Source organism: Bombyx mandarina, chromosome 17 (genome assembly GCF_030267445.1).
Source record: "Bombyx mandarina strain Sakado chromosome 17, ASM3026744v2".
NCBI classification, from domain to species: Eukaryota; Metazoa; Arthropoda; class Insecta; order Lepidoptera; family Bombycidae; genus Bombyx; species Bombyx mandarina.
The window spans coordinates 12,288,421-12,302,598 of record NC_143223.1 but is presented as its reverse complement, the minus strand read 5'-3'; the positions used below and the strand labels follow the sequence as shown (position 1 = coordinate 12,302,598).

Below are 14,178 nucleotides of genomic sequence, written 5' to 3'. Positions count from 1 at the left end.
AAAACATCACGTGCTACCAATATACGAGAAATAATATTATTGCTGCTCTCGGTGAATAAACGCCCTGCGAAGCGAGTAGCATATCTCAACTCACACTCACAATTCTTCATTTTTCACCGTATAGAACGTAAACTCGATTTGATTTTGATTTATTCATTTACAATTGAACAACTAGGAAAAAAAGATGAAAAGACATTTTGGAGGGACCGCAAGGAGCTAAATTGTGTGAATTGTTTTATTTTGTCTATTTAATGTTTCTTAGTTAATGCGTATTTAATATTTCTTCGTGTATAAGTGTAATTTTGAGACCGTCCTGGCCTAAAGGTTAAGGCGTCCGGTGTATTCGTATCTTGCAATGCACCGGTGTTCTAATCCCGCCGGCGGGTATCAATTTTTCTAATGAAATACGTACTTATCAAATGTTTACGATTGACTTTCACTGTAAAGGAATAGCATCATGTAATAAAAATCAAACCCGCAAAATTATTTTTTGTAATTACTGGTGGTAGGACGTCTTGTGAGTCCGCACGGGTAGGTATCACCACCCTGCCTATTTTTGCCGTGAAGCAGTAATGCGTTTCGGTTTGAAGGGTGGGACAACCGTTGTAACTATACTGAGACCTTAGAACTAATATCTCAAGGTGGGAGGCGGCATTTGCGTTGTAGATGTCTATGGGCTCCGGTAACCACTTAAGATTAGGTGGGCCGGGAGCTCGTCCACCCATCTGTCCAATAACAAAGTAACGTGGGTTTATTAACTGTTTAGTATCTGTGAAAGTGCGAAAATTTAAAAAAATTAAACAAAACCGCTGGACCTAGCTTTTCGAAGTCTTCGAAAAGGTCCACTGAAAAAAATCTCAGTATATAATCAGCATTTTGCAGAGATTATATTTTATCCCATATTATCTGATCTCATTTCATTTCATTCCATGCCAATTGATTAATGCTTCAAATTAATCAAATCCATTTCACTCCATATTATCATTTTTCATAAAAAAAGATTAGGCTCTATGGCATGATATTTTTGCCTCTCTAGTTGGAAAAATAAAACTACTAAAGAAATACTCGATTGAAACGTTAAAATCCACTAATTTGTAACACGCACTCGCACAAATGTCATTCGTAGTACTCATTTCGGTAAAATTACTCGGTTACGAGATCACAACGTTAATATGAACTCGCACTCACAAAATAACACCGAGTACGTTTGCCGCTAGGGGCGCTGTTCCAATTGCATACAAATTTGAGCAAACTGGCTCGCTAGTGAGAACGTTACAAAACTCGCACTAAGCACACTGGTGATAAGTTCGTAAAGAACTTGTGTTACAAGTACCAGATAGCGGATATAAATGTAAGAGTTTTATTATACACATACATATATTTAATATTTAATAACATCCATAACCCTGGAAAAGATATTTATATTTATCATACAAATATCTTCCCTTGGCGGGATTCGAACCCGCGACCCCCTTGTGTAGTGACCATGTCACTTACCACTACACCAGACGGCCGTGAATTGTATTGTTTTGCCGTAAATCTTGTGAGACTTGTACTAGAAATGTAATTTAAGTTTTGTTATTTACAAGGCATATGTTGCGCTTATTGTATCTACTTACTTATCGATACTTCATTACAAATTTTTTATTGTGTAAGTGTAATATAAATAATTTCGTTGGCGGCGCCCTTATTGTCTTGGCGCCTGTGTGTAGTTCTAGTAGGTCAAGAGCGGTTATGTCGCGACTGATGTGCGGAAGCATCAGCCGTAAATACCTTATTACCGGTGAATATGATAATAGGAGGTAAATAAAAATAATTTTTGGGTATTACAAATATATTATATCAAAGACAACTGAACTATAAAATAAGTAAGGATCGTTAAGCTGCATCAATAACATTAAATTACATTAAATAATTCAGTTAAAAATAGTCACATTCGTCGCCACTCCGAAAATAATTTTGACTAGTTCGACAAATGATACAAATTATGTAAATTATTATTATTTCAAAGTAGTTTCATGCCTAGCACCTTTAGAATGAGTGACGACAAGAAACTTTGTTCACGTTGAAGAAAATAACTTAGACAATTGAATATACCTATTGTTTTACCAAAGTTTGAAGTATAAAATCTAGTAAATTACATTAAAACCCATCAACCACTCTATTAAAAAAAAACTCCACTCTTTTACAAGGTTTGACGTTTCTTTTTTTTTTCTTCCACGTGATCAAAGAGAAACGTAACGTAGACAGTAACATTATTGCTTAAGGTTAAGTATGTATACAAAACGTCTAGAATATGTTATCAAAGGAGTTAGTAGAAACATTGATCTCTAAGTATTTACACGATCAAGCTACATTGCTACATTATTTTAAAATTACCTTCATTTAATCAGGCGAATGCAATAAGAATGTACGGAGTATTGGTTTTTACTTATTAAAAAAAACCAACTTCAAGGATTAAATACATCAATTATACAATAGACAAAAACTTGAAATTACAATGCTAAAATCGATCCTGAAATCAGTGAACATACATAATTAAACTTAATTGAACATAGAAGGAAACAGGTCCTTTTCCAAGTCGAAAAAAATAAATGATCTAATATTTTTAAATGTCAAGTTAAAATGCGTAATTCAATTAAGACTTATTCAGTGACAATTCTATAGTTGTAAAAGTAAAAAAAAAACTTTGTAAATACATCCAAAGTTTGATCAGTATAAATGGCTCTAAAAGGCAATGAGACAGTCAGTGTTGTTTAACCTAGTGTTTTGTACTATACCATATTATTATTTTTATCACTGTTATGGCCGCTTTCTATCACTATCGGACATGAGAATTCACGAAGTAGGAAAGCATACACGATTACCGTGATTATTTGTAGGAAGTACACACTTTGATCTTAGCCAAAAGGCCGAGAAGCGATTGTAGGAAGTACATAAATTCAAATGTTGCCAGCATATTAATGTTTTCTTTGCGTCAGCTTGGTCTTGATTCGCTATTTTTGTCAATCTTAAGGCATATTTTAAAGCGATGTGGTTATAAGCCTTATTTTATTTTATTTGTTCCGTGCGTTATTGTCGTTCTTATTTTCAAAGCGAAACAACTCTTAATGATTCAAGTTATCACGTCCTTATTCTGTTATGGTTCTTCATACGAGGCTGACGTAATATAATCTATTTAACATGAATTTCTATGATACAGTAAATCCTAAGTTAATTAATAATGCTACGATCTAAATCTAAAACATTTTGTATAAACACTAACTAATGTCCATTTCTACTTCATAAACGAGTACTCTACAATTTTATTATACATGAAAAACTAGCTACTCGGTTATACATTTTTTATCAAGACATGAGTTCAGTAATAAAATTATATTTACAAAAATAGCCACGTCATCTGTATCATTTGGATCCGACTACATCATAGTACTTCAATAGAAAATTAAAAAATACAAAGGAACTAATTATGATTTAAAGATAAAAAATAATAAAAAAAACACACCACTCACTAAATTTCACTACGATAACAAATTTATTATTGTTGTTGTCCGTATATAAAATGTACTTTAAAGAGTACAAAACGCTACAAAACTATAATATATTATTATTCGATCGAGTTTGATCGTTTTATATTTAATGTTGATTACAAGCAAATTGCTCGTCCCTTAAAATAAACTTTATTGATTTAATAAATAAAAAGTGTTCTGGAAATCAAAAGCTATCTGTTTAATTAACTCTTATTTTATACTCAACGGAAGTCATTTGCCAATAATTATAATCAAGTATCAAATCTTTGGAATTTGAAGTTATTCTATTTTATTCGAGAGTTTGGAGAGATACTTATTTAATTTTAGGAGTCGGTCAGGCCTTGACGTTTCTCTTCTTCCAACATGGCGTCGAGTTCGTCCGTCAGGTTGGCGAGCATGTTGCCGATGTCATTGAGAACGTCCACGGGCTCAGTGCTTTTCCCTTCGTCTTTATGTTCGGGCAGCGAGTGAGGCGTTGTCGGCTTTATGTCGTTGCCCCGGGGCGGCAGGCCGGCGTGCCCCATGCCGGACCGTCCGTAGTCGACTGTGTGCGGGCGGCTCGCGATTTGGCCACGATTCTGTTTTATCGTTCCCGCGTTTTCGTTTGCGAATGGAATGCTGTCCGACTCTGTGCTCGAATTCGACTAGAACGAATAAAAAAAAAAGTTGAAACAATTGGACTTTTGCCAATTAAAGTTTGGTGTTGCCAAATTGGGAAAGAATTTAGTTAACTAAATAATTATAGTAGAAATTTATATGAAGCTGTGTTTTGTTTTTGCTTAAATGTGTGGATGAGCTCACAGCCCTCCTAGTGTTAAGTGGTTACTGGAGTCCATAGACATCTACCACGTAAATGCGCCACCCATCTTGAGATAACAGTTCTAAGGTCTCAGTATAGTTGTTACAACGGCTGCCCCACCCTTCAAACCGAAACGCATTACTGTTTCACGGCAGAAATAGGCAGGGTGGTGGTACCTACCCGTGCGGACTCACAAGAGGTCCTACCACCAGTAAGAATGAAGTGACATTGGGAAAGGTTACTTTTCGAAAAATATATAGACACTAAACAACAGCATTCGCCCGCCAAGAATGCTCGATAGAAGATATTTTATTTACTTTTAAAAAAAACATAACAGTTTTTCCATATCGTAACAAAAAATTACAAATTTTAGCTACCTTGAAACTAGCATCAGAGCCAGTTCTAAGTTTATCATCTTCGTATCTTCGCGGCGGCGACGACGGCGCTGGTGGAGGGGGAAGCAACCCGGTACTGTCCAGAGACACGCTCAACGAATCCGAGCTAGGATACGCTGGCAAACTGAGAGGCAAACTCTTCTCGGGGTGTATTTCCACTGTGGTCTGTCCGAACCGGGAAAACGGGGCGTATTGGGAGCTCTGCCTTTTAGGCGGATCCGGGGGCGGCTTTCTGGCGACGTGCGGACTCGCACCGTACGCGACGCGTTGCAGCCTCGCCGAGTACGCCAATTCATCGTACATGTAATCCGGCGACTTGTCTCTGTACGCGGGTGTGGCTTGGATTTTGGCTACAGGACGAGGCCGCACGAGCCCTCGCGGACGGGGCAATGTTCCTCCCCCCTCATACGAGCTGTCGTTTGTAGGCGTGATGTCGCCGTCATCGTACGAACGCCTCCACTGCCCGCCGCCGTAATAGAACCCGGCTTCCGGTGAGAATGTCGTATGCGATGACCTTTCAGACGGGTCTTCTAGACTTTCAAGAGATTTGCCGCGGGGATGACGAATCTGTGGAGAATACAACCCGCTCTCATTTGTTTCCAAAACACAAAGAGCAATGTAAAGCAAACGATGGTGAAAAATTACCGACCGGTTACATTAATATTCAAGAAGAGGTCTTTAATAATAATTGTAAAGAGCTCAGGTTCGTATAAATTCCATCATTTACTTTAAATCGAAGAAATAACCTACAATACGTTTGATAATTAGGTGCTTAAAAAAAACCAAAAGGTAATATTACATTATTTTGAATAACTATTACAAGTATGGTACATGTACATGTACTTCATGCACACGTATTGTAAATTGAGAAAAAAATAAATTATATCTTAATTATAACTAACATAAATGGTAACACTGTATGCGAAAATATATTGTTCAGAATATTCTATCGACTATCTATTTAAGTAGACATTATTGATTTTTGCCAAATTTTTCCTATAAATAAATAGGAATCTGAAATCCATGCTAGGCTGCGGTTGATAGGTGAATTATATTATCACTGTTAATAAAACTATGTATGTTAATATCATTAATATAAAATACTTGTCATATTGAAAACCATGCTCCGTAAATAAATTACTTTTATTAATGAACTACCGTGCATAGGCTAAGTGCTACATAGTCAGGCATAACGATGACATTAAGTAGATATTAAAAAACAGAACAAACAACACACCGTGTGCTTTAAAAAAAAAACGAACATAGACAACATTCACACATTCGCGTGCACGTAAAAGCGTTGTGCTTCGGTGATCGCAGACAATATTGTGCCGTAGGAGGATTCCATACCTGTATAGGGACCAGATCAGTGGCACATAATGGCGTCGCTAGGGCGTCAAAGTTTAGATCAGGAGGTTTATGATAACTCCTCTCCCACTGGTAACGCTCCCTCGGATATAAATCCTTTAGCCGATAACGTCCACAGTGCGCAATGTGTTTGAAAGAAAAAAAAAACAGAAAAAAATAAAAAATGAAACATTCACATGCCGCATCGAGCTTGTGGTGTGGTGAATGCAGATGATGTTGCTGGTCGGATGGCAACTCTAACATTTTTTATGTAACTAACAAACAATAGACTATTCAGTTTCTTTTCGAAAAAAAAAACATTCCTTTTGTGCATAACTAATTTTAAGCACATATTAAGGACTTAATAGTTAAGTGGGAGAAATTAATAACAAATAAGTTGGTTTTAATCAAATAATACAGGAATGCAGTAGTAACAACTTAGTTCTGAATATATTGTTACATTTCAAAGAGAATAAAAAGAGAATAAATATTTGACTAATAGTTTCGACACCCTCTTCAACTTAGATTAAAAAATTAAGAAATTGGTCAATTACGTCATAGACCAGAGACAATATTTCCAAACATGCATAGACTTGTTTAATCCGACCAGCGAATGTAAATGGCGATGGATGGAGGTGGACCTAGAGTTTGAAGCGAAGTTCTGGTACGCAGGGGATTCTAGTGATCGTGAAAAGGGAAACTATTGATTTGTTGTACTGGCAGGTCTAAATATTTTTTCTTATAAGTATCTATGTTAAATTTGCCTTTTAATATCACGGAGGCTTGTAGCTTCTTGTAATATCACTTTAAGTTGCCTCAGTTATTGTCGAAAGAAGTACATGAATAAACTGTCAATATTAAATTAGTGGCACCGTTAATCATTATTACGTTAGTAAAATATAAATATCTGTTTTAATTTATAGCATTATTTGGCGGCAAATTTTCAAGATGGCCGATGAGATGACAAGATGTTTTACGTCAAAAATAATCATGATTTAAACAAAAAAGTGATTTGAAGTGATGCTTTGAAACTAATTTCAGAGAGATGACTTCTAAATATCTAAAATGAATATTTATTTTTCGTTTATTTTAAAATTTAACTCTTAATCTAGAGATTCTAATTTCTAAAACATCACTACAAACGCCAGTTTCATTAATTAGTTCACGTTCTGCACCGACCTGGCCCGGCTGTATCCTTGTAAAGTCCAAGGATCCTTGGTTGCTGATGCTCCTCTTCCCTGCTCTAATGTCTTTTACTCTTTTAATGGCAAGCAGTATTTTCTTCTGGTGACCAAGGCGCACTATTCCCATGTCCTCTAGATCCTAATAAAATAAGTTGTGTTAATTAGATCTTCACCATTTTTACACCAAAAAAGGACTAAGTTCTCAATTCGTATGTATTTTTTTATAGGTGAACCGAGTTTGGTGATTCAATTTTTTATTTCATAGTCGATGCTTCTCTTTGGTTCTAAGTTTTAATATCTGACCAGTAGTTTTTGAGTTGTCCTGAATAATGCATATTTATTGACTTCGGTGCCAATGCCAAGGAGGGTCACAATTTTGAGCAGCTGATGGTGGGGGCAAGATAGAGGACAAACGTCCCAGAGGACGCAGTCTCACGAGATGGCATCAAGTTCCACGATGCCCTTCACGAAGCCAAGGATCGCAGCAGATAGAGCATAATCGGATACTGATGCTGCGGGGAAGTCACGACCCAAGAGAACGACGTGTGGAGGATGTACCAATGCGGTGGACCAAGTAAATCAAAACTACAGTGGGAGGTTCTCTAAATCAGTGCAGTAGGATGGCCTCGAGCAGTGAGGGATGGCGGGACATCGCGAGACGCGTCATGTCTACCCCTACCAACAATACATGACGATCATGACCACTCCGTCAAGAGTGACATTATTGCGAAGAACAAAAACAAATTGACTTCGACTACGTTTATGTCGGTTTTATTTCTTGATAAAATTTTACTTTCTTATAATTGAAACAATTTTGTTAATACTTTCATTATTCAAATATTCAATACACGTTTTGCTGCAACGTACCTCCCAAGCGAGTTGAGTGACGTCGTGCACGGTGCGATAGCCCTGCGCCACTAGGGCTGGCCCGTACTCTTCCAGACGTAGAAGCCGCAACCATTCTTCTAAGGAACCCTGGAATACAAAAGGATTTAAAAATCATAAGCAAAGACAGAATAAGAGCTCACCTCCCGTCTGGGCGTAGTGGGGATGGCCTCATAGGCTGCCAGCGAATAAGTAGGGAAAAAAACAGCACTTGAAACGGAAATAAAGTTGAAGGTGAAACCAAACGTGGATTTTGGATTTTTTTTTCCCACAATAGTAAATCGCCGGATCCCCACCCGCGCGGCAGGTGGGGTATGTGGGAGTTGAACCTCACTAAAAACTCCTGCCGCTCAAAACCGGCGCCCTTCCTCGGACCGGGCCGGAGCCCAATCGGGGCTATTGAGACGGCGGGACAGGGTATACGTAGAGCACATTACATCCACCCCGCCGTCCCGCGGATTTTGGACATAGCAGAATTTGCAGGAATAATAATATTTAATGTAACGTTCACAGGCATACCGGTATGCAGTCTGGCAAGTTATCCGGTACGTTGAGATTGGCGAGCTCTGCCTTTAACCTCTTGCGGTGGTTGGGCTTCTTGATGCCGACAGCCGTGAGGTCCTCGGGAGTCATCCTAGTTATAGTCGGCAGATCGTAGCCGGCCTCTATGAAGAGCCGCGCGTACTCCTCCATTTGGAGGTCAGCTAAGCACGAGTGGATAATGTCTGAATCCTGGAATTAAGTTACGCTTGTTTAGAATTGCCTTTAAATAACTTTTACCAGAGATAGGGAAACTTGTAGTTTTTCAAACCATTACGAAAAGAAGGAAAAAATAAACAAACACACTTTCACATTTTTTATATTAAGTACGGGAGTAGGGATTAGTAAAAGAAACGTTAACTCACAGGTAGACCTTGAGCTATCATAGCTCGGACTCTCTCGGCCAAGTTGCCACAGTGACAGGTGGCGTGGTGGTGGTGCGGCATCCGACCTGACGCCCTGCCGCTGTCCAGGGAAGCTGAGGAGTGTCGAGATCCTGAGCCTGCCGATCCTGATGACGACCCGGGGCTGTCCCGGCCGGGACTCTGCTAAAGACAGTCGAATGTATTTAAAATTATTTTGAGTTCGAAGTCACTATAAATAGCGGTAGGCAGCGACTTGGCTTTGCCCCTGGCATTGCTGAAGTCCATGGGCGACGGTAACCACTCACGATCAGTTGGGCCGTATACTCGTTTGCCTACAAGGGAAATAAAAAAAGAGCGAAATAAGTAAAAGCGAAAACTTTGTACCCGTTTTTACGAAAGTTGCGCGGACGGAGGAGTATGAACTTTTCCACACTTATGGAGAATAAAGAGAAGGAGTGTAAAATGATTTTTTTATTGTGCATAAAAATACATTAAACCAATAAAAGAACATTACACACACTACCACGTATTTGACACAACCCATATATATGTTTAAACTCTTTGTTTATTGTCAAACTTTTGTTATTATTTTAAGTCTGTGGTCAAATTGAGAATATTGCTTGTCTATAATATTATTTGTCTGGCGAAATCTGTGAATGAAGAAGTATCATAATAGTCATTGTCAACAGAACAACTATAATGTTATTATTAATATTACTGACCTGCGTCATATCGATTCCCTGATCATCGCTTAGGGCCAGCTGATGATGGTAGTATACGGCGGCTTTGTGTGTCAGCGGTTGGGCGGGCGGGGGAAACGTGAAAGTTCCTCCACCAGCCGGACTCTTACCGAGGCTGCCACTAGCACCGCTGACTCCGGACACCGTGCTTCCGTAGTCGGAATGGTCATCTGTAATTAAATTAATACATTATAATCCACGAATTTTATTGAAAAAATATGGTTCGTAAACGTTTAATAATTTAAGAAAGAAGTCGTCGTGGCCTAAAGGATAAGACGGAGAAGGATAAGGATAAGACGATGCAATGTTCGAATGCCGTAGGCGGGTACCAATTTTTCTAAATGAAATACGCACTTAACAAATGTTCACGATTGACTTCCACGGTGAAGGAATAACATCGAGATATAAAAAGCAAACCCGCAAAATTATAATTTGCGTAATTACTGGTGGTAGGACCTCTTGTCAGTCCACACAGGTAGGTGCCACGACCTCGCCTATTTCTGCCGTGAAGCAGTAATGCGTTTCGGTTTGAAGGGTGGGGCAGCCGTTGTAACTATACTGTGTGTGACCTTAGAACTTATATCTCAAGGTGAGTGGCGCATTTACGTTGTAAATGTCTATGGGCTCCAGTGACCACTTAACATCAGGTGGACTGTGAGCTCGTCCTCATCTAACCAATAAAAAAAATAAAAAAAGCAATCGCTCGCGTTTTTAGCGTCACACACAGCTCAGTTCTAAGTGGCAACGAAAATTTACGCATCTTTTAATTTCACTGAAATCTGAAGTCCAGAAATATGAATAACAACTTCAAGTGCGGTATGTCTATTGTCGCTACAATCGATCTGTATGAAAAACTTCACTTTCATCATAGGTTCGGTGTGGTTACCAAAACGTAATTCTCACCTCTGGTATGGGATGGCGTGTCTGGTGGTTGCGGGTATGGTTGGTCTTCACAGGACGCGTATCCTTGCGAGCCGAAACTGGAGCCGGAGTGTCTGTGCTGTGGGGTCCCGAACGCATCTCCTGGCACCGCCGGTGGAGGGACCCGCTTGGCTGTGGCCGTCTTGCCTGCCCCGCTGCCACCGCGAGACATGCCGCCCACTGGAATATAAACAGCAACTACTATTAAAAAACTGTAGTTCATCATTCATCAATTTTCAAGTTCAGATTAAAATCGCCTTGCACTGCCTTGCACAATAATATGGCTCCTACGATATAACTGTACAAGTTGCTACTTATTTTGTATTTACTTGCATATTTTTAGTATTTATTTGTATTTAATCGTATGTAAGTCTATCTTATATTGTATTTATTATGTGTATATAAGTATATATTTTTAATGTAATTTATGTATAATTTTTATGTAAGTTTCTTAAGATATAGCACCGTCCAGTTCGCTTATTCCTCTCCCTGCAAGGTTGCCTGCAAGAGATCGACTATTACTTGTTTTATATGCTTACTCTGTACATATGGTGTTAAATAAAGTGTTATATTATTATTATTATTCATTATCGTTATTTCCTATTACCCTCTGCTGGGGTGCAGGGCTCGAATCAAACCCTTCCATTTACATCGGTCTTCTGGCTCCTTCTACGTCATGCCCAAGACACTTAGCTCTTGCTTCACCGAGCGACTCCAAAAACTGTAGTTAATTAAGATATTTAAAGTAACCACTATATGGTTTATTTGTAAATCAAGTATCTAGTACGCAAATTACTAATTAAAAAATTTAGCATCATTTCGTTGGTTCGTGTCTACATTTATTTGTTCGATAATCCCTAAAAACTTGGAAAATAATTGTAATATTTTTTTTTGTTAAACAGCTTACAGTTTGATAAATTCATAGCGTTGGCGAAACTCAGGGTGGAATTTCATTCCGGAGCCTGATGAAACACGGTGAAAATGATCTCTGCAAACACTCTTTGGAGAAGGCGGCAAAGTCGCGAATGGTGACGTTATAAAAAAAAAAAAGGGGTTATTTTAAACAACCTCTAAGGTCAATCTCCATTTACGATGGAAAATTTCTATTTAAGCCCTATTTAAAACAGTTTAATGAAAAAATTTAGTACTTGTATTAACATATCACTGCATCTCCACAACTAAATTCTCTTTTCTACTCCTACCTACTCGATTTAAAAGTAATCTTTCATAATCAATCAAATGCTCATAATGAATTAAGCTTTACAGAATAACAAAGTAAATGAAAACAAAACTCCATTAATTATCTTCAACTACCATAAGGTAAACAAAAAATATTGTTGTAACAGAATTTTAACAACAATCCACCAGAATATTTATATTGAAAACCCTTCTGAAGTTTTCATAATAATGTGGCTCTTTAATGCGAACAAGCCAGCTACGTGGTAATGGCGTTCGTTCACGCGTCATCCTGATCGCCGATAAAACTAGGCAGGAGATAATAAGCTAAACCTGTAATCAATCATGATCACTCCGCTAGAGATGGGCCTTAACCTAATTGCTGTGCCGAATTGATAACACTAACTAATGGGCGAAAAAATCGACATATAATTAATTACGACCCGAGCCCTTGATAGCAGAAAGAAATGGATTTACGGGGCGAATTTCGTAATATCGCTCTTTGTACATTATAAAATTTTACTTAAATATTTATTATAGACTAGTTGACCCGGCAGACTTCGTAGTGCCTCAGTCGATAAATAAAAGACCTAAACTTTAGTATAAAATAAACTTAAAACAAACAAAAGGAATCCGTCCGACGGGGGACACATCAAAGGAAAAACAAAATTGTTATTTTTATTTAATTCCGAGAATTTTCATATTTATCTACCTTTTAAGCCTTCTCTGGACTTCCACAAATAATTCAAGACCAATATTAGCCAAATTGGTCCAGTCGTTCTCGAGTTTTAGCGAGACTAACGAACAGCAATTCATTTTTATATATATAGAAGAAGATATTATCGATTTTGTAAACAATGAATATCATATGTCTCATAGGTATCATAGGTCTCATAGGAATATCATAGGTCACATATGTCGCAGAACCGATAACCGTTGGGGTAGACGTGTTCTGGAGTGGAGACCGCGAACGGGCAAACGTAGTGTAGGACGCCCTCTTGCTAGATGGAGCGACGACCTGCGCAAGGCAGCTGGCAGTAACTGGATGCGTAGAACCGAAGATCGGGTTTAGTGGCGAGCTTTGGGGGAGGCCTATGTCCAGCAGTGGACTGCCGCATGCTGATGATGATGAAACAATGAATAATTGGATTGGCCCTTGCCACTAGAGATGAAACTGAATTTGAATCACGTCGAAACAATGTGGTCCTGAAATCGTTTTGCGAATCGATTTTATTAAACGTTTCAATTATACGCGCCGACACCTCCGAGAGCCGACACGTTGGTTGTAAAATGAAGCAATTAACCGAATATTTCGTGTGAAGAAGATAATTTGTCTTGAAAAAAAAAAAAAAAAAAAAATGGAGTCGTACAAATTACTTGGGGCTTGTACGATGTTGTTTTTTCGCACAGAAATTTCAGTCACCGCGAACTTTCGTACGTTTAAAATAATATCTTCAATTACACGCACGCGAACATTAAAAGTTATTACAAAGAAATTTTATTTCATATTAAAAATGCCCATGCAATATGAATGCGTGCTAAATTTCATGAAATCGAATTTTTCATTATTATTTTTTTCTCTCTCGCGTACCTACCGTTATTATTTTGAGCGCTTTGCGATTAATTGTATCATTCGAAAGTTAACAAAAAATATGTAGATAGTTAGACTTTGGTTTTTGATATTCATTTATAAAAAAAGAAAAACAAAGAATATATTTATGCGCATAAAGCAAATTCAAAGCAAAGTCTAAAACAGAAATGTATTCGAGAAGTGGTTAAAGGATTCTTATTTTTAAATTTCTTATTATTCAGAAGATCTTATTGATCCGACTAAGATTCTTGAAGCATCAACTGTCGTGTGCTCTGCCCTCTTTTCGTACCTAATTTCCTTGAGCACCTTGAGTACTGGAGGTAGAATGTGCCGTGACACGACCAGATTGTACCTGTGGTTTCACTTGCCTATTACTGCCGCGAAATCAAATCAAATCAAATAAAACTTTTTTTTTTATTCAACATAAATATTCAACAACATAAAACAAAAATCATAACTTCGAAAGATAGCCTGATATCACGTAGATACCAGCAAATCCTCCCTTCCCTCACTCACCAGTTTCAGTGAATTCAGTAAAGACCTTGGGTAGAACATGACCAAAATAAAAAAAACAAAAAAGGAAATCAATATTTTGACAAAACCGCGTACTCTTGATCATTTGCTATTAGCTGGTCTCTGAGCTATTGTTCACATGTTACTTTACATAATAAATTGAAAGTCGTTATTATGAGCACAATAAAGACG

General features: G+C 37.9%; 1 protein-coding gene across 6 annotated transcripts in view; it reads right to left on the bottom strand.

Annotated features, from left to right (window-relative positions):
• Nucleotides 1-1,816: 1,816 nt before the first annotated feature.
• ckn (CRK like proto-oncogene, adaptor protein) overlaps nt 1,817-14,178 on the bottom strand; it is a 331,376-nt gene continuing 319,014 nt past the window's right edge. For 4 of the 6 annotated variants that reach the window (XM_028171398.2, XM_028171392.2, XM_028171395.2 and 1 more), the window contains 9 exons: nt 10,689-10,886; nt 9,768-9,955; nt 9,046-9,228; nt 8,660-8,872; nt 8,123-8,230; nt 7,251-7,394; nt 6,075-6,188; nt 4,707-5,291; nt 1,817-4,174 (listed from right to left, as the gene is read on the bottom strand). In XM_028171398.2, coding sequence (XP_028027199.2) covers nt 3,854-4,174; nt 4,707-5,291; nt 6,075-6,188; nt 7,251-7,394; nt 8,123-8,230; nt 8,660-8,872; nt 9,046-9,228; nt 9,768-9,955; nt 10,689-10,886 — 2,054 coding nt within the window. In that variant the 3' untranslated portion in view covers nt 1,817-3,853. The remainder of the gene's footprint in view (nt 4,175-4,706; nt 5,292-6,074; nt 6,189-7,250; nt 7,395-8,122; nt 8,231-8,659; nt 8,873-9,045; nt 9,229-9,767; nt 9,956-10,688; nt 10,887-14,178) is intronic. The other 2 variants (XM_028171393.2, XM_028171394.2) reach the window with 2 other exon arrangements.